The 17,864-nt window shown below is 54.5% G+C and overlaps 3 protein-coding genes across 8 annotated transcripts in view; 1 reads left to right on the forward strand and 2 right to left on the reverse strand.

Moving 5' to 3' along the window:
• The window catches only part of Slc26a11 (solute carrier family 26 member 11), a 26,628-nt gene extending 22,678 nt beyond the window's left edge, over nucleotides 1-3,950 (reverse strand). Inside the window, exons 1-4 of one of the 5 annotated variants that reach the window (XM_052194217.1) lie at nucleotides 3,796-3,950; nucleotides 2,486-2,714; nucleotides 1,515-1,707; nucleotides 55-140 (exon numbers count right to left, since the gene is read on the reverse strand). In XM_052194217.1, coding sequence (XP_052050177.1) covers nucleotides 55-140; nucleotides 1,515-1,707; nucleotides 2,486-2,665 — 459 coding nt within the window. In that variant the 5' untranslated portion in view covers nucleotides 2,666-2,714; nucleotides 3,796-3,950. Of the gene's footprint in view, nucleotides 1-54; nucleotides 141-1,514; nucleotides 1,708-2,485; nucleotides 3,172-3,795 lie in introns of all 5 variants that reach the window. The other 4 variants (XM_052194222.1, XM_052194220.1, XM_052194219.1 and 1 more) reach the window with 4 other exon arrangements.
• On the forward strand, nucleotides 3,912-15,836 carry Sgsh (N-sulfoglucosamine sulfohydrolase). 2 transcript variants are annotated; one of them, XM_052194224.1, is made up of 8 exons: nucleotides 3,912-4,042; nucleotides 6,642-6,802; nucleotides 8,537-8,642; nucleotides 8,997-9,147; nucleotides 9,430-9,586; nucleotides 9,877-9,958; nucleotides 11,567-11,770; nucleotides 12,042-12,485. In XM_052194224.1, exons 1-8 carry the CDS (start codon nucleotides 3,955-3,957, stop codon nucleotides 12,110-12,112), a joined length of 1,020 nt encoding a protein of 339 aa, XP_052050184.1. In that variant the 5' UTR covers nucleotides 3,912-3,954; the 3' UTR covers nucleotides 12,113-12,485. The 2 variants fall into 2 exon arrangements, with proteins under 2 accessions (XP_052050184.1, XP_052050183.1); XM_052194223.1 differs by lacking the exon at nucleotides 12,042-12,485 and adding an exon at nucleotides 12,492-15,836 and having other exon boundaries at nucleotides 3,913-4,042.
• Card14 (caspase recruitment domain family member 14) overlaps nucleotides 14,724-17,864 on the reverse strand; it is a 28,946-nt gene continuing 25,805 nt past the window's right edge. Inside the window, exons 19-21 of the mRNA XM_052194225.1 lie at nucleotides 16,278-16,399; nucleotides 15,469-15,584; nucleotides 14,724-14,928 (exon numbers count right to left, since the gene is read on the reverse strand). Coding sequence (XP_052050185.1) covers nucleotides 14,724-14,928; nucleotides 15,469-15,584; nucleotides 16,278-16,399 — 443 coding nt within the window. The remainder of the gene's footprint in view (nucleotides 14,929-15,468; nucleotides 15,585-16,277; nucleotides 16,400-17,864) is intronic.

Here is a 17,864-nt window from a genome sequence, read left to right on the forward strand (position 1 = left end):
CCCAAGCATGTGGCAGCAACCACAGGGGCAGAGTCCAAGGGACGCTGTGCCTACCTTGATCTGTCCAAAGCCAATAGTGATGCTGGCAGCGGACGTGAAGCCATTAATGACAGGGGAGGAGATGAAGTCCAGCAGGAACCCTGTGGGCAAGAGAAAGGAGTGAGACAGCTAATCCACTCCCTTCAGGGGAAGGGGTGCGTGTGGCCCCGGGGCTGGGCATCCACTGCAGCTAGGACTGACGGCTGGCATGATGCTTGGGTCATTATTTTATATATATATATATAAATTTTTTTCTTATTTGAGGGACATTTTTTCTAAAGATTCATTTTATTTATTTATTTATTATTTTATACACAGTGTTCTGCATATATATCTGCATGTCAGAAGAGGGCACCAGTTCTCATTACAGATGGTTGTGAGCCACCATGTGGTTGCTGGGATTTGAACTCAAGACCTCTGGAAGAGTGCTCTCAACCTCTGAGCCATTTCTCCAGCCCTAAAGATTTATTTTTTTTTATTTTTTTCTTTTTCTTTTCTTTTTTCTTTTCTTTTCTTCTCTTTTCTTCCTTCCTTCCTTCCTTCCTTTCTTTCTTTCTTTCTTTCTTTCTTTCTTTCTTTCTTTCTTTCTTTCTTTCTTTCTTTTTTTTTTTTTTTTGAGACAGGGTTTCTCTGTGTAGCCCTGGCTGTCCTGGAACTCACTTTGTAGACAAGGCTGGCCTCGAACTCAGAAATCCACCTGCCTCTGCCTCCCAAGTGCTGGGATTAAAGGCATGAGCCACCACCACCGGGCTATTTTTTTAAAAATTTATGGTGTGTGTGTGTGTGTGTTTGTGTATGTTCCTCTGTGTATTTATGTGCACTGTGCGTACAGGTGTGAACAGAGGCCAGGAGAGGATGCCAGATCCCATGAAACTTGAGCCTCTATTGGTTCTGAGTTGCCCATGTGACTGCAGTGAACCCAGGTCCTCTGCCAAGTGTACACACTCTTGACTGTGAGCCGTCTGTGGTGGTTTGAGCATGCCTAGCCCAGGAAGTAGCACTATTTGTGGGTGTGGCCTCATTGGAGTGGGTGTGCTACTGTGGGCTTGGACATTAAAACCCTCATCCTAGCTGCCTGAAAGCCAGTCTCCTCGCTGCCTTTTGAGCAAAAGGTGGAACTCTAAGCTATTCCAGCCCCACATCTGTCTGGATGATGCCATGTTCCCACCTTGATGATAATGGACTGAACGGCTGAGCCTGTAAGTCAGCCCCAATTATATGTCCTTTATAAGACTTGCTTGGTCATGGTGTCTGTTCACAGCAGTAAAACCCTAACCGGGACACCACTTTTGGAAGGCAGGAAAGGTCTAGGCTCTGGGGCTGCAACGTTTCTGGTCCCTGTGCAGAACACAGTAGAGATGGAGGCTGCCCGGCCCCTGTATACAGAGATGCACAGCACAGCAACCTGAGAGGGCCTGGTGCCCCAGGAGCAGCAGCCTGAAGCCACTCCGCACAGCAGGAAGGCAGAGTCTTACCCAAATGCAGGAGTCCCATGGCCAGCTGGATACAGCCAGACAGGAAGGCAAGCAGCACAGCATAGGCAGGCTCACGGAAGGTGTAGAAGGACACCAGGAGAGACATGATAGCCGTGGGGCCCAGAGTCACGTCCCGGGAGGTGCCCAGGAAGAAATACACGAAGCATCCCATGAAGGCAGAGTAGAGACCGTACTGTTGGGGAAAGACTGCAGTGAATACCAGTAGGCCCAGGCTGGTCACTGTACATTCTTGTCTGTTGTCAACCCTGCACTTAGACACCCCGACACACACCAGAGGATGCACCTCTCTCCTTCCATTAACTACCAAAGGAAGGGGTTGGGGGCTGTCTGCTGGAAGCTCAGAGGTCTGTTTATATTTGTGAGTTTGAGGATGTGTTTATTTTTTACATTTTATGTGCCTGAGTACTTTGCCTGCAATTACATATGCGCACCACGCGAGTAGGGGCGACCTCAGAGGCCCATGTTAAATCCTCTGTAGCTGGAGTTACAACTGCTTATTATGAGCTGCCCCATCTGAGTGCCGGGAACTGAACCCAGGTCCTCTGCAGGAGCAGCAAATATTCTGAATTGCAGAGCCATGTTTCTAGCCCTAAGCAATCTTTTAAAATCTGTTGTCTGTGATTGCATCTCGCTATGTAACACTGTGATAGGTTGGCCTTGAACTCTCAATCCTCCTGCCTCAGCTTCCCAAAGTGCTGGGATCTCTAGGCATGAGCCACCAGCACCTGGTTGTTCTTAAGGCCACCATGAGGCATGATTCAGTTCCCAGCTGGAAAATCTAGGACCAGCTTGTCACCGAAAATAAGTCACATGTTAAGAGATTAGACACAAACCGGCCATCTGGGTCGGACACACGTGTTGAATTCCATGGTCACTGTTCCATCCTGAGGAATGGGGAGGGATCTGGCCGTGGAGAGGGGACAGCTAGCAGAGGGGGTCAGCCACTTCACCTGGGGTGGGAGTCCAGCCACTTCTGCATAGGCCAGAGCCTGGGGGATGACGGTGAGTCCCACGGAGAGTCCAGCGATGAAGTCCAGCCTCAGCCACTGCAGAGAGTAGTCAGGCAGCCAGGCCAGGACGGGTAGCCTCCTCTTCAGGGCCGCACCAGAGCAGCACGTGTCTGGTGCCATGACCAGGCTGGGGGATCTGGCCTGACCCAGACCTTTCACAGAGCTGGGCCTGGGTGACATGGATCAGGGACTGAGCTTGGGAGAGGGTGGCATTTTCTTCCCAAGGGTGTCAGGAGCGGAGCCTGCCTTCTGGGGAAGGGAGGCCGGGCCAGGTGGCTAAGTTTACTAAACCACGATGATCTGGAAAAGGAATCCGGTAAAATGTGCCCATGGGCCTGGACCAAGGATTCGGGGAGGCCCCTCTTTCCCATCTCTGGGCCACAGCCCCTGAACCCCACTGACCCCAAGCTTTGGTGTCTCTCCATTATCAACTTCTACCAACAAAACCTCGAAAACTAGTTCTTCACGGGATGCCTAAAGACTAAATTTTCACCTCTGAAGAACTGCTTCCTTCCTTTTACTCCCTCCCCAGGGAATCTGACTCTCTCAGCCCAGAGAGTAGCAGGTCCTGCAGGCCCAGGCTTCCTCTGGTCCGGCAGAGTGTGTGGGTGGGCAGCCAGGAGGCCCTGAGGAGCCAAGATTTACAAAAGTACACATCACCACCTCAGGGGGTCACCAAGGTGTTAGGGCTCCACCCACCAGTGAGGGCCGCAGTTGGGGGAAAGGGAGCAGGAGTGTGGCATATCCCTGAAGTCTAGATTTACCCAGCACCCACTTGTGGCATTCATAGCCCAAGGGGGACCCTGAAGATTTTAGAAGCTCCCAAATTAATTCAAGGTGCGTAGCATCTGCTAAGATCCTGGCGCACAGACACACACACACACACACACGTCCCAGCCTATAGCTGACTCCTCATTACCGGTCCATACGCCCCAGCCCTTGAAGTGACACCACTTTAGACAAAATCCACTCCTCCCCACCCCCACGCCACGGCTAGCGCGGGATCCCGGGATGGGGGGGGGAGGGAAAGGGGGTGTGACGCGGAGGCTGAGGTCCCAGTGGGGAACACAAACAAGTCTGAGAACCTGGAGTAAGGCGGCCCGGACTCCAATGGGTCGCGGTAGGGAAGGTCCCCGGAGTAGGGCTCACCCGGAGACCCAGCGCTGGCCTCGCACCCCCAGCTCCCGATGACCCCAGGCCACGACGCCACGCACTCCCTCTCTCCATTACACCGACCCAGACTGACTCACCCACCGGACGGACGCTGAGGCTCGGGGTCTTCCGAAGTGACCTTAGCTGAGTTCGCAGGAATCTCAGGGGCTGAGTGGGCAGGACATGGGCGGGGCCTGACGTGCACGTGACCGTGGGGAGGGAACGAGCCGGAACAGCTTACCCGGACCGGCGCCGCCATGCACCGCCCGGGACTGGCCTGCTGCATGGTGCTGTTGGTCCTGGGACTCTGCGGCGCGCACTCGCGCAACGTGCTGCTGATAGTTGGTGAGTGCCGCCGTCCCTAGCACGGCCACCCGCTGCTGCCCCCAGAAGCGGCCACTGGACTCTTCCCCGCCACTGGTCCGTGCTGACCCCTCGCGCCAGTTCCTTGCGGAGCCTCCTGTTGCAGGTCTCTTCCTAGTGACTCCTGATGCGTCTGCCCCGACCCCCAGCCCCCCCGCCCCCCCCCCCCCGGCTTCTGCCCTCCCCAGTCTGGCTCAGCACTCCCACATCTGAAGTCAGAGTTGCCAGGGAGACCCCGTGGATCCCGGCTACTCAGACTGGGCGCCTCTGCAGAGCTAGGGGGGTGCACAGACCTCTGAGAAGGTTCCGGAAAAGAGAATAGTGCCTGAGTCCCCGAGTTTGTGCAGGATGCCCTGGGCAGCTCTTTTACCTCCTGGTCCAAAAGTACAGTACTCCATTGCCCATGCAAACTCCCTCAGTCCCTCTTAGAAACCACCAAGTTCCTCCGGCATTCATGAGACTTCCTGTTTGGGTGATCAGTGCCTGGCTTGTGACAGCCCAGATGTTCTGAGGTCTGGCCCTGGGCCAGGCCCACTCTTTCTGATAAACTTTGTGGTGTCTGGGCAGGCCAGTTGGTTAATTGTAACATAAACAGCGCTGTCTTAGCGGCACTGCCCCAGTCTCCCTGAGGACAGCAGTGAGGGTGCACATCCACGGGATAGGATTGGTGCTGGAATACCCGGAGCCCAGGCCCTGTGGTTCTGCAACTTCGGGCCTGTCTCAGCTTGGACCTGACCGGCTTGGGACTGGAGAGGTGGCTCAGTGGTTAGGAGGACTTGCTGTCCTTCCAGAGGACACAGGTTCAATACCCAGAACCCACGTGGCGGCTCACAATGATCTATAACTGTTGTGTATATACATGCAGGCAAAATACCCACAAAGCAGAAAAGATTCACACTCACCCGTGCACACATGTGTGCAAGCCACACTACAGGCCAGGTTTTATGAAACAAATGAATGTCTGACAATTCCATTTTCTGTGGAGACTGGGCTCAGAAGGCCAGCTCCTCCGTCTGCTTCCGGGGAGGCCTTCCTGGCTTGTTGATGGTACCGATCTCATCTCCTAACACGACAGAGAAATGCCACAGTCCCGTTGGGTTGGACCCCACCCTCACTTAACTGTTGAAGATTGTGGATTCAGATAGTGACAGCAGGAATTTTAGGACTCAGTTCAGTCTGGATCAGAGGCAGAGGCAGGAGCTGAGACCCATGTGTGCAAGCAGCATGGCTTCCTGGCCTGCAGCAGAAGGCACAAGCAACAGAACTGCTCCTGCCTGTCCTGCTGTCTGTCCTCCCTGTCCTCCTGCCTAACCTCCTGTCTGTCTTCCTACCTGTCTTCCTCCCTGTCCTTCTGTCTGTCCTCCTGTCTGTCCCACCTGTTCCCCCGTCTGTCCTCCTGTCTGTCCTCCCGTCTGTCTACCCACCTGTCCTCCTGCCTGTCCTCCCGTCTGTCCTCCCATCTGTCCTCCTGCCTCTCGTCCCGTCTGACCTCCTGCCTGTCCTCCCATCTGTCCTCCCGCCTGTCCTCCTGCCTGTCCTCCCATCTGTCCTCTTGTCTGTCCTCCCGCCTGTCCTCCTGTCTGTCCTCCTGCCTGTCCTCCCATCTGTTCTCTTGTCTGTCCTCCTGCCTGTCCTCCCATTTGTCCTCTTGTCTGTCCTCCCGTCTGTCCTCCTCCCTGTCCTCCCACCTGTCCTCTCTGTCTTCCCGCCTGTCCTCCTGCCTGTCTTCCCATCTGTCTTCCTCCCTGTCCTCCCACCTGCCTTCTCTGTTCTCCCGCCTGTCCTCCTGCCTGTCCTCCCGTCTGTCCTCCTGTCTGCCTTCCTCCCTGTCCTCCGGTCTGTCCCCTGCCTGCTTTGCTGTCATTGGTTCTTGCCCAAGTGGTCCAGTGAGGTGGAGGCTGGTGGCTGGTGGCTGGACTGGAGGCTGGGCATCCACCTTTGTTCAGGGACTGCATTGCCTCTGAGGCAGGTGGGTGACATGTTGGCCCACAGCTAGTTCTGGGGAACCTCTGCATGGCTGTGGGTGCTGCATGTCTTCTCTTGCACTTCCTCCTGTAGGGTCGAGGGTCAGAAATAGACAATCTGCAAGGCTGTCTCTGAGCGAGGCAGAGGTGTGGTGTACACACACACACACACACCCCTCAGCTGTGTCCTGGGCCTGTGTCTCTCCTGGCTGGCTGTCACCTTTGAGGTAGAGTCTGCAGAGCCCAGGGAGGCCCAGTAGCCTGCAGCCACCACCTACTAACACGCCTGCATGGACGCCAGTCTGTGGGGTGTGGTCCTCACTAGCCTACCTGTTAATATTCCCACCCGAGTTTCCTGTGTTGGGTCCCCTGCAAACCATGGTGTCTTCTCTCCCTGCTAACACATCACCCAGCGATCTTGCCTACCTGTGTGTTCCCTGCTTGCTTACAAACTTCTGTTCGTTGTGCCTGGCACCACACCCCTCAGGTGTCCTGCCTTCTGGGAGTGTCTGAGAACTCCTGAGCACCACAGGACCAGCCTTTGCAGCAGTACCCTGGGTCCCCCCACCACTGTCCCTCCTGACCCGCCAACACGCCCTCGTTTCTGTCTTCCTCAGCGGATGATGGAGGCTTTGAGAGCGGTGTATACAACAACACCGCCATTGCCACCCCTCACCTGGATGCCCTGGCCCGCCACAGCCTTATCTTCCGAAACGCCTTCACGTCCGTCAGCAGCTGTTCCCCGAGCCGTGCCAGCCTCCTCACCGGCCTGCCCCAGGTGAGAGCAGCCAGTGGGATGGCGCGGGGAGGAATGGATAGGCGGTGACTCCAGGACCCAGGCCTCTCTCCTGGGAGGTGGTTTCCCTTGCATCCTTAGGGGCAGGTACTGCCCAGATGTCTCAGGTGCATCCAGGGCTCTGCCTCCCTACCCCTCAGCTCAGCCAGCTCTGCGGTCATGAGTGCCTTAGTGTCCTCCTCTGAGAAGTGGGCACAGTGAGGTGTCACTTGAAGGTCATCGTGGGCATTGGTCAAGTATGGCTGTGCGTGGAGGTGGGGGAGAAGTGCTCTGTACAGAGCTGGCACACCTCCTGTCCAGCCTTGCGCTCAGAATCTCCGTGGGGTCAGGGACTTCCTTTTTCTGTTGTTATGGTAAAATACATAAAACATAAAATTTGCCATCTTAGCAGTCTTCCAGTGCATAGTCAGTGGTGTGAAATCCACTCACATGACTGCGGCCATTCCTCAATCCGCCTCTAAAACCGGCTTTAACTGAAACCCTGTCTTCATTAACCCCCACCCCTCCCCAATTTCTACCAGATCCCACTCTATCATTTCTGAATCTGATGACTCTAGGGCTCTCTTGATGGAATTACCGCTGTTCAGCTTTTGTGACAGGCTGTGACACTGATCTTAGCATCTCTGTGGCCCATGTCAAAATTTACTAAATCTTTTTCAACATCTCTGTTTTAAATGCCTTTAATCCCAGCACTTGGGAGGCAGAGGCAGGTGGATTTCTGAGTTTACAGCCAGCCTGGTCTACAGAGTGAGTTCCAGGACAGCCAGGGCTACATACAGAGAGCCTGTATCAATGGTTTACGTTTTAAAGTTTTTTTTTAAGATTTCTTTATTTTTTTATTTTGTGTATATGAGTCCACTGTAGCTGTGCAGAGGTTGTGAGCCACCATGCGGTTGCTGGGATTTGAACTCAGACTCAGGGCCTCTGCTCACTCTTTGTTATGCATAAGTACACTGTAGCTGTCTTCAGACACACCAGAAGAGGGCATCAGATCTCATTACAGATGGTTGTGAGCCACCATGTGGTTGCTGGGATTTGAACTCCAGACCTCCAGAAGAGCAGTCAGTGCTCTTAAGCGCTGAGCCATCTCCCCAGCCCCTGTTTTTTTGTTTTTTTGATTTGGTTTTTTTGAGATAGGGTTTCTCTGTATAGCCCTGGCTGTCCTGGAACTCACTCTGTAAACCAGGCTGGCCTCAAACTCAGAAATCCACCTGCCTCTGCCTCCCAAGTGCTGGGATTACAGGCGTGTGCCACCACCGCCTGGCCCTAGCCCCTGTTTTAATGTTTTAATTTACATTTTAAAATTTATATATTGTGTGAGTGGGTGAGGTGGAGCACACCAGGAACACACCAGGCACGTCACAGCAAGTCTCTAGAGGTCAGAGGCAGCTTGTGGGAACTGGACCTCTCTTCACACCACGTGGGTCTCAGGGGTGGGGCTCGGGTCGCCCTCGGGCTGAGTGCTTTTCCACGTGAGTTGTCTTGCACGCCCCCCCCCCCACATTTTTCGAGACAGGGCCTAGGACAGGGCTTGCCTCAAGCTCTCTGTGCAGCTGGGGCACGCCCTCCCTGGTTCCTCTCCTCCTCTGGCTGGTGTCCCCCGTCACGGGAGGGAGGCCGGGGTGGAGTTCCCCTAGGCCAGCACCCACGAGGATGCTGGGATGAGCTGCAGGGTGTTGGAGCCCAGCCTCACGGCATGGTTGTCTTCATCTACAGCATCAGAATGGCATGTATGGGCTGCACCAAGATGTGCATCACTTCAACTCTTTCGACAAGGTACAGAGCCTACCGCTGCTGCTCAGCCGGGCTGGAGTGTGCACAGGTGAGGTGTGGGGAGGGTATGGCGCAGGCGCACGCCGTCCCTATCTGACCCCTGCCAGCCGAAGCCAGGGGTCTGAGTCACTCTCAGCCTGTATGACCTGTTGCTCAGCCAGCGTGCACACAGGAGAGTTGTGAGCCTGAGGACAGGTTGTAGGTTCAAGGCCACTGTGTGATCCTTCCTAGCCTCTTAGAGAGGGAGGTCAAGGGCGTGGAGTCACCCTCAGCTCATGTGGTCCTCCCTGAGCACCCGTCCCAAGAACCAGGCCAAAGCCTCCACGCACAGAGCAGCCATACTTGGGCTGGATAAGGGGACAGAGTAGACTCCAGACCAACCTCTTCTCGTGTCCACCCTCAGGCATCATTGGGAAGAAGCACGTGGGTCCGGAGACGGTTTATCCCTTCGACTTTGCGTTCACAGAGGAGAACAGCTCCGTGATGCAGGTGGGGCGGAACATCACTAGAATTAAGCAACTGGTCCGGAAATTTCTGCACACTCGGGATGACAGGTCAGGAGGGCTCTGCCCTGTTAGCCCTCTGGAGTAGCCAGACCTCTGAACAGTATTAGGCTGTCATCCAGGGTCCACAGTTGGCCATGGCAGGGACAGAGAAAAACATTCTACATACCCAGAAGAAGAGGGGGAGGGGGGAAACTGAGGCAGTGAGGGAGACAGGGTGCCCGTGGGCATGAGATATGCCAAAGTGTGCCTACCTAAGAATTGGGGCTCTCATGGTCAAGACAGTGGCCTGGCTCTGCCCCCCCCCCCACTGATTCCCTCCACCATATTCAGGCCCTTCTTCCTCTATGTGGCTTTCCATGACCCCCATCGCTGTGGGCACTCCCAGCCCCAGTACGGAACCTTCTGTGAGAAGTTTGGGAACGGGGAGAGCGGCATGGGGCGCATTCCAGACTGGACACCCCGGATGTACGACCCTCAGGACGTGAAGGTAGGAGGGACCCTTGCGACATCTTCAAGGCGTGAAAGCCATCGTCCTCTAAACCCAGGGCCCTGCCCTGCTTAGAGTTTGCAGCCCTTGCCTCCAGGATGTGGTATAATGTGTGTGAGGAGACTTGACTTAGTGGGCTCCAGGTTCGTGTGTGTGTGTGTGTGTGTGTGTGTGTGTGTGTGTATGCTGTCTCCTACCCAGTCAGAAGTGGCCCGTGTCATCCATGCCTCCCATCCCCATCCTACCCTCCATCCCCGCTCTGAGGTGCTTTACCCTGCCTTCCTCCTCAGGTGCCCTACTTTGTCCCGGACACGCCGGCAGCCCGAGCTGACCTGGCCGCTCAGTACACCACCATCGGGAGGATGGACCAAGGTGGGTCCCAGTGACCATAGCCGTCTCTGTCATCACAGGCCAGGGACCGTCAGCCAAGCTGGGCTTGACACAGTGGAGTCCTGGGAGCCACTTAGTGTGAGCCAGGGTTGGTATTGAAGGGGTGGGGCTTATTTTCTGGGACTGGGGCCTCAGTATCCCTTCATGTTGTTGCTTAGCTGTGTCTAGACCCTTTTGTCTGTAGCTCTGCTTTTTATTTTTTGGTCTTTAAATTTTTTAAAATAATAATAATATAATTATATATAATAATTATATATAATTATATAATAATAATAATTATTATTATTATTATTATTACTAGTGGTAGGGTTTCTCTGTGTAGCTCTGGCTGTTCTGAAACTCACTCTATAGACCAGGCTAGCCTTGAACTTACAGAGATCCTCCTGCCTCTGCCTCCCAAGTGTTGTTTCTTCTCCTTTTCCTTCTCCATCTTCATACTTATGTGTAAGTGCATCCCATTCACACAGTGCCCACAGAGGCCAGAAAGGACAACAGATCAAGAGGAATATGTTACAGATGGTTGTGAGCCACCATGTGGGTGCTGGGAATCAAACCTGATGGTTGTGAGCCACTGTGTGGGGGCTGGGAATTGAACTCATGACTTCTGGAAGGGCAGCGAGTGCTCCTAACCACTGAGCCACCTCTCCAGCTCCAGCTACTAATTTTAGTAATTAAAATTTTTCCTTTTCAGGGTGCAGGTGTTTGCACGTTTTCATACATGTATGGGTATACAAGTGTGTTTTCACACGTGTATGGGTGTATAAATGTGTGTGCATACTTTCACATGTGTATGGGTGTACAAATGTGTGTACACTTTCACACATGTGGTTATACAAGCGTATGTGTATGTTTTCACATGTGTGTGTACAAGTGTGTTTGCATGTTTTACATGTATGTGGGCTTACAAATGTGTGTGTGCAAAATCATCCTGCCTCTTTTTTAGCTCCTTTACTGAGACTGAGTCTGTCGGTCAGACCCAGCGCTGGCTGGTGTTGCTGTCTGGGGAGTCAGCTTCCTCTGGGAATCCCATTTCTGCCTTCCATGGCTGGACTTAGGCAAGCTCTCGCCCACCTGGCAATTATGCGGGTTTCTGGGATTCAGACTGTGATCCTGACTCTTGCGTGGCAAGCACTTTAACTGCTGGTCTGTCTGCCTGGTGCCATCTCTTCTAAATTAAAACTGATTTTGACTTTTAAACACAGGGTCTTGTCATAGATCAGGTTAGCCTGGAACTCACTTGATAGCCCAGGCTATCCCTGAATTCTTAATTTTCCTGCTACCAGAAGGTCCCTAACACCAGAGTCCTATCTCAGGCTCCTACCCAAGCTGTCTCTCTTTGCTCCATGGGACAGACACAAGAAACAGAAGCCAGCTTGGGGCAGTAGCAGCTGCCCCGGATGGCAGCAGTTCTGAGGGACGAGAGGCCCCTGGAAGCCATGTGACCTGCTCACGTACAGGAACTGTGTGGTTTGGGCTAGAGGCCGGGCTTGCAGGGAAGACTGAAGCGGTGTTGAGGGCCAGAAAGTAATAGTGCCCAGGGGTGGGTGGACACACGTGCCTCTGAGCCTTCTCCCTCCTCCCCATCCTCAGGGGTAGGACTGGTGCTCCAGGAGCTGCGAGGTGCTGGTGTGCTGAACGATACCCTCATCATCTTCACATCTGACAACGGGATCCCCTTCCCCAGTGGCAGGACCAACCTGTACTGGCCTGGCACAGCCGAACCTTTGTTGGTGTCATCCCCAGAGCACCCACAACGCTGGGGCCAGGTCAGCGATGCCTACGTGAGCCTTCTAGGTCAGTCGGTCTATCTATCTGTCAGTCTGTCTGTCTCATGGGAGGGGAGAAATGATTACCATGGGTTAGGTGCTCGAGTGCTCCCCAATCTAGGTAGTGCTCCTTCACCTAAGTAGGGACAAGACAGCCTCCTCTATTACATGGTGAGAATCCGGGTTACCTGGGAAGTCTCTTCCTTTCATGTCATGACCCCCAGGGTGTCTGGTGGGGTCCCGGGCTGCACCAATGGCATGTGGGTTACCCGCTTGAGAACCATTTCCCCTTTTCTCAGGATCCAGAGCCTCTCATGACTCAGCTCTGAGAATCCATACCACAAAAGAACAAACATGCCGGCAGGTGTGAAAAACGGAGGGGCTGAGTTAAAGCAGCCCAGGCAGAGGCTTTCTGTGCCCAGCCCAGCTGCTTGGAAAGAGCCCTTGTGTTCTTCTCAGTGGTTACAAGATAGGCTCCCGCCAGCTCAGGACCCACTTCTCCATGTGGCCCTAACCCATGAGCGAGGGAACCTTGTGACCAACCAGAGTGACTGGATAAGCCCTCCCTACCCAGGGTTCCTCTGGTCCATTGGACTTTAGGGCCTCTGGTTACGCTGTTGTCAGCCTCACAGGCCAGAGGTGATCTGATCCTACGGGTCCCCATGGGATTTCCAGAGAGACCCAGATCCAGCCCTTCCAAAGGGTTCCATGTCCCCAGGAACCCCTGCTAAGAGACTGTTCCTTTCCAGACCTCACCCCCACCATCCTGGACTGGTTTTCCATTCCGTACCCCAGCTACTCCATCTTCGGCTCAAAGATGATCCGGCTCACAGGCCGATCCCTCCTGCCGGCGCTGGAGGCGGAGCCCCTTTGGGCCACTGTCTTCAGCAGCCAGAGCCAGCACGAGGTCACCATGTCCTACCCCATGCGCTCCGTGTACCACCAGAACTTCCGCCTCATTCACAACCTCAGCTTCAAGATGCCGTTTCCCATCGACCAAGACTTCTATGTCTCGCCGACCTTCCAGGACCTCCTGAACCGCACCACGGCGGGGCTGCCCACGGGCTGGTACAAAGATCTCCACCGTTACTACTACCGGGAGCGCTGGGAACTCTACGACGTCAGCCGGGACCCTCGAGAGACACGGAACCTGGCCGCTGACCCAGACTTCGCTCAAGTGCTGGACATGCTGAGAGCTCAGCTTGTCAAATGGCAGTGGGAGACGCATGACCCCTGGGTGTGCGCCCCCGATGGGGTCCTGGAAGAAAAGCTCACACCTCAGTGCCGACCTCTTCACAATGAGCTCTGACAGTCCCCGGGGCGCCTGCCGGCCCACCTGGACATGATGGGAGGAGCAATGGTGGCAGTGCCAGCAGCCCCACCCTCTACACACCCATCCCAGGAGGCTCCCTCTACCAAATGGGAAGTCACCCCTGCCTCCTGTAAAGGACACTCAAGCATGCACTCTCGCTGCTATACCAAGGACACTGCTGTCCTCATGTCTGCATGTCCTGGCTAGGGAGTTCTAGGGGAACTTGGGCGTGGCAGAACCCCAAGTTCTGATAGGTGAGTTTGGAGATCTGCAGATGGAAGGGTAGGATCTGGGCTTTGAAGCCCTCTAGTTTTGGGAATCCATGGATGTTTTCAGGCACTTCACAGGCTTCTGGTTGCCACATGGGCAGGGGGCACACCGCACTGACTACTTCAACCGACCTTGGCCTGGAGGGAGCATTCAGTAGGCCTTGAGCTTGCTTCTGCCTCCATGAGGTACACAGTACAGGCTTAGCCAGGTACAGGCTTAGCCAGGATCTGTGCTGGTTCTCAGAGGGGTGAGCCTGTGGTCTCTCTGGGCTCAGTGTGTCCTTTCTGAGGGTAACTGAGGAGGACTGGGTGTGACAGTGCTCTCTCTCCCTCTCCCTCTCCTGCCTTTCATTCTGAGTGACACGAAGCACCTGGCTCCAGCTTTTCCCTTCCTTCACTTACCAAGGGACAGAAGCACAGCCTAGAAATCTAGAAAGAGGGGATCTGTCCCTTCTGCCTCTCTGTCAGTTCCGTCTTGGGAGGGAATGAGAGTCATGAGCCCCAGCAACGGAAAACCTTTTTACAACAGTATAATCATTCCCAGAACTTCACAGTAGCACACTGGAGACACAAACACCCTGTCAAAATGACTCCGTTTATGGTTAGGTGATGGCTTCACCCACGTGTGGTGTGATGCACCCCGAGAAGGACCAGGGCTCATGTCAGTCTGAGAGAGAGAGAGTTCTTTGCTCATAGAGGGTCTGCTGGCTCCAGGATATGTACAAACCAAAGCAACCAGGTGTTCGGGGCTGGGCACAGAGGCAGTGAGTCAAAGAGCCACTCAAGTCTGTCCACTACAACAATGTGGTTTGCAGGTGTCTGTGGCAGCACTTGGCTGTTAGCAGCTGAGTCAGCCACGCCCATGGCGCCCCAGAGTCAGTGCCCCCGCCCTGGGCAGGGAGGACTGCTCCAGTGAGTTTCCAAGGTTCATTTGACATCAGAACCTTAAAGGAGGGAACAGACTCACACTTTTTTTTTTGGTTGTTTTGTTTTTTCAAGACAGGGTTTCTCTGTGTAGCCCTGGCTGTCCTGGAACTCACTCTGTAGACCAGGCTGGCCTCGAACTCAGAAATCCACCTGCCTCTGCCTCCCAGAGTGCTGGGATTACAGGCGTGCGCCAACACTGCCCAGCTAGGGGACAGACTCACAAAGCTATTCCTGGTATCACAGGAGGTTGGGGCGCTGGGCTGAGCAGGTCTCAGGAAGCAGTCCCACATGGCAGAATATTCTCCGCCCTCCATCGGCCCAGGCCATGCCGTGCGAAGGTGACTTCATCAATTACACCTTGATTTCTGTGAGCACCCGAGGTCAGACCCCGACCAGAGAAGGAAGCAGGGTTGTTTGCTGACAGCATCAACAGACACATGGAGGTCCTCACAGTCCCAAGCCAGGTCTGGGCTTCAGCAGGTGTTCTCTGTCCACACCACCTTCTTCTGCTCATCTGCAATGGCCAGGCGCACACAGCTGAGCAGGCTGTCCGGGTCACTCCAGCTGTCGGGGGCCAGGCTGCTGTACAGACACGGCACTCTGTCCAGGTCCCCCTCCTCCTGCCGGGCCACCTCCAGGAACTGCTCCTCCGAGCTGCCGAGTCGATGCAGGCACTTCCTGCAAAGCAGAGACGGTCAGCTCGAGAACAGCAAGGTAGCCAGGAAAGGACACAGTTGGCTTTCCAGTACAGAGCACAGTAGGCACCCAGGCTGTAGAGGACTCAGCCTGCATGCACCCTTGGGCACGAGCGAGCATGGGGCTCCTATCCAGGGAAGGTCCTGAAGAAGGTAGGACTCAGCTGCGGCTGCTGGCGGCATTCCCTGATGGGGTGAGCAGAGCAAACTTCACATCCCAAAGGACACGGGCGGCGGCGGGATGTTTGTCCCAGACAGACGCCAAGTGATGGGGTGGGACTAAGCTTCTTGACCTCGGGCACTGTGCAGCTTTAGTGTAACGGGTAGGTGACAGGTTCACTCCTGAGAGAGCAAGCTAGACCTCTGGCCTGAGGTTACAAGGACACAACTGGGACTGGAACTTAGAGAGCTCCAGTGTGTTCTGGGGGCACACGAGAAGCTTTCCCAGAGCACAGGCACCTGCTAAAGACCCTGCTGCCCAGCTCCGCTGACCACCTGCTGCCCAGCCCTCACCGACAACTACCTGAGTTTCTTGGCCGTCTTCTCGTTGACAGACACATGGATGATGATGGGGAAAATGTCCATGCTGTGTAGGATGCGGACGCTGTCCAGCCGGACGTCCAGCAGGGCGTGGGTGCTCTTTGGGAGGGCATAGAGAAGCAAGTCAGGCCCCCGGGCCTGGAGTGGGGGTGGGGTGGGGAGGGGCCTGTGCAGCAGTGAACGGGGCTGTGTGGGAGAGGCCCAGACAGAGGCGGCGTGCTATGCACCAGGGCGCCTGCTGTAGCCTTAAAGGGGGAAACCCATTTGATTCGTTCCTGGGGAAGCCTGGATCTGCAAGCCTTTGCATTGTGGTAGATTTTGCATGGAGTACAAACCTTAAGGATCAGACAATGCCAGCTGTTGCCTGCTGTTATGTGTATGTGTGTGCATGCGTGCATGTGTGTGTATGCATGAGCGTGTGTGCGCACGTGTATGTGCATGTGTGTGCCTATGCATGTGTGTGTGTGTGCACCCATGTGTGCTTTCCTTCCTGCTCCTTATGGAAGTATGAAACTTGACAGTTCACTGAGAGCTGTCAAATCTGAGCGTCTTAATGTCTTCGTTTATTTCATTTATTAACAATCATCTATCCAACATCCCAAGTTAAGGGAATAGAGGCCCAAAGGCCCGCCTGAGGGTGGTCCAGCATCATCACATGGATCCCAAATGCTGGGAACAGGCTTTCTGTGTCTTTCCTATAGCGCTGGGTATCTAGGGCCCTACAAGTGACACACACCCCAAGCCTGGGCAGGAGCTGCCACCCCCAGAGTAGCGTCTTGACCCATCCCTTACCATATTCATGAGGGACTCCACAGCGTGCCGAGTGACCCAGTGGTGGTCACCCATTGACTCTCCCTCCTGGATGATGTCCCCTCTCTGACTCCAGGTGACATACTCCTCCTGGCTCAAGTACTCTGATGGTGACATTAGATGAGGGGGGTCATACACCAGGATCCTGAGGGAGCCCTGCTGAGCCCCCAACACTGGAGGTCTCCCACCACATCCAGGAGAGGCTTTCTACAGTGGTCACAGAGAAACCTATACCACCTCTGACCAAAGCCCGCGGGCACACCCACCCTGAGCCACAGGCATGGCATGTGTGCACCCTGGGCAGTGTTTCCATTGTGTGTCCGTGTCCATGGTCCTGTCAAACATCCTACAGTGCTCAGGACAGCTACACAGAGAATGGGCCACAATGTCCTGGTGCTGAGGTTGAGAACCATCTTGGAGCCCTCCTGAGCAGGCTCTCACCATCACAGCTTGGTCTAGCCTCTGTCTATCAAGGTACCCCAGCTATACACAGCTCAGAGTCCCCTTCCCCACTGTCACTGCAGCACTGATGGGAACCCTGGGTCCCCAAGTTCCAGTGAGTGCATCCCCAACCCTGGCCAGGCCTTCTAGCACTCTGCCTTAGAAAAAGATGCTCAAGGGTCGACTGTCAGTGAGCCCCGCCCTCCTGTAAAATCTCAGGCGTCTATAAACTGGAAGTCTGACCTCTATTCAGCCACCACAGCAGTGGCTCAAGCCCAGTGCTCTGTGTGCCCTTGTGCCTTTGTGTATGCCCACTGAGCAGCTGGACCACCTGGCCACCTCCTGCTACCACCCGTCTTCCTTCTGCCCCTGTCAGCTGGCCCTTCATGCCTCAGTGTCTCTCTCCCTCTCTGGCCAAGTGCAGAGCCCACCGTCCACATAGCTTTGTCCCAGTCGGCCCAGCTGAACCCAGGCAGCCGATCCCAGAGGAACTCATGGGCCCCCAGGACTCAGTGTCTCCACTTTCCCATGGATACTAGCCAAGGAAGGCACTTGTCAGAGGAGCCTCACAGGGGTCTGCTTCCTTCTCTCTTCTGAGAGTCAGGAGACTTGGATGAACTGTCACCCCACAGGGTAACCTCACCCTGTGAGCCTTTCCCAAGCCCATGGGTCTGGGGATCAGCAAACACTTTCGTGAAGTGTCAGTGTCAGATCTCTGAGCATGAGGCCAGCCCGGTCTACAGAGTGAGTTCCAGGACAGCCAGGGCTACACAGAGAAACCCTGTCTCAAAAATAAATAAATAGGAGGACAGTGGTGGCACACGCCTTTAATCTCAGTACTTGGGAGGCAGAGACAGGAGGATTTCTGAGTTTGAGGCCAGCCTGGTTTACAGAGTGAGTTCCAGGACAGCCAGGGCTACAGAGAAGCCCTATTTAGAAAAACTAAATAAATGAAATAAATGAAATAAATGAAATAAATAAATAAATAAATAAATAAATAAGTAAATGAATAAAATGAAGTTGCCTCGTGGCCAATAGCAAAGTGACAGAACCCTCGAGCCATGCCCCCCCCCCCAAGCACATCTGTTTTCCGTGTGCCTGTGTTGGAGGGAGAGGTAATGGTCCACC

Source organism: Apodemus sylvaticus, chromosome 10, assembly GCF_947179515.1.
Source record: "Apodemus sylvaticus chromosome 10, mApoSyl1.1, whole genome shotgun sequence".
Taxonomy (NCBI): domain Eukaryota; kingdom Metazoa; phylum Chordata; class Mammalia; order Rodentia; family Muridae; genus Apodemus; species Apodemus sylvaticus.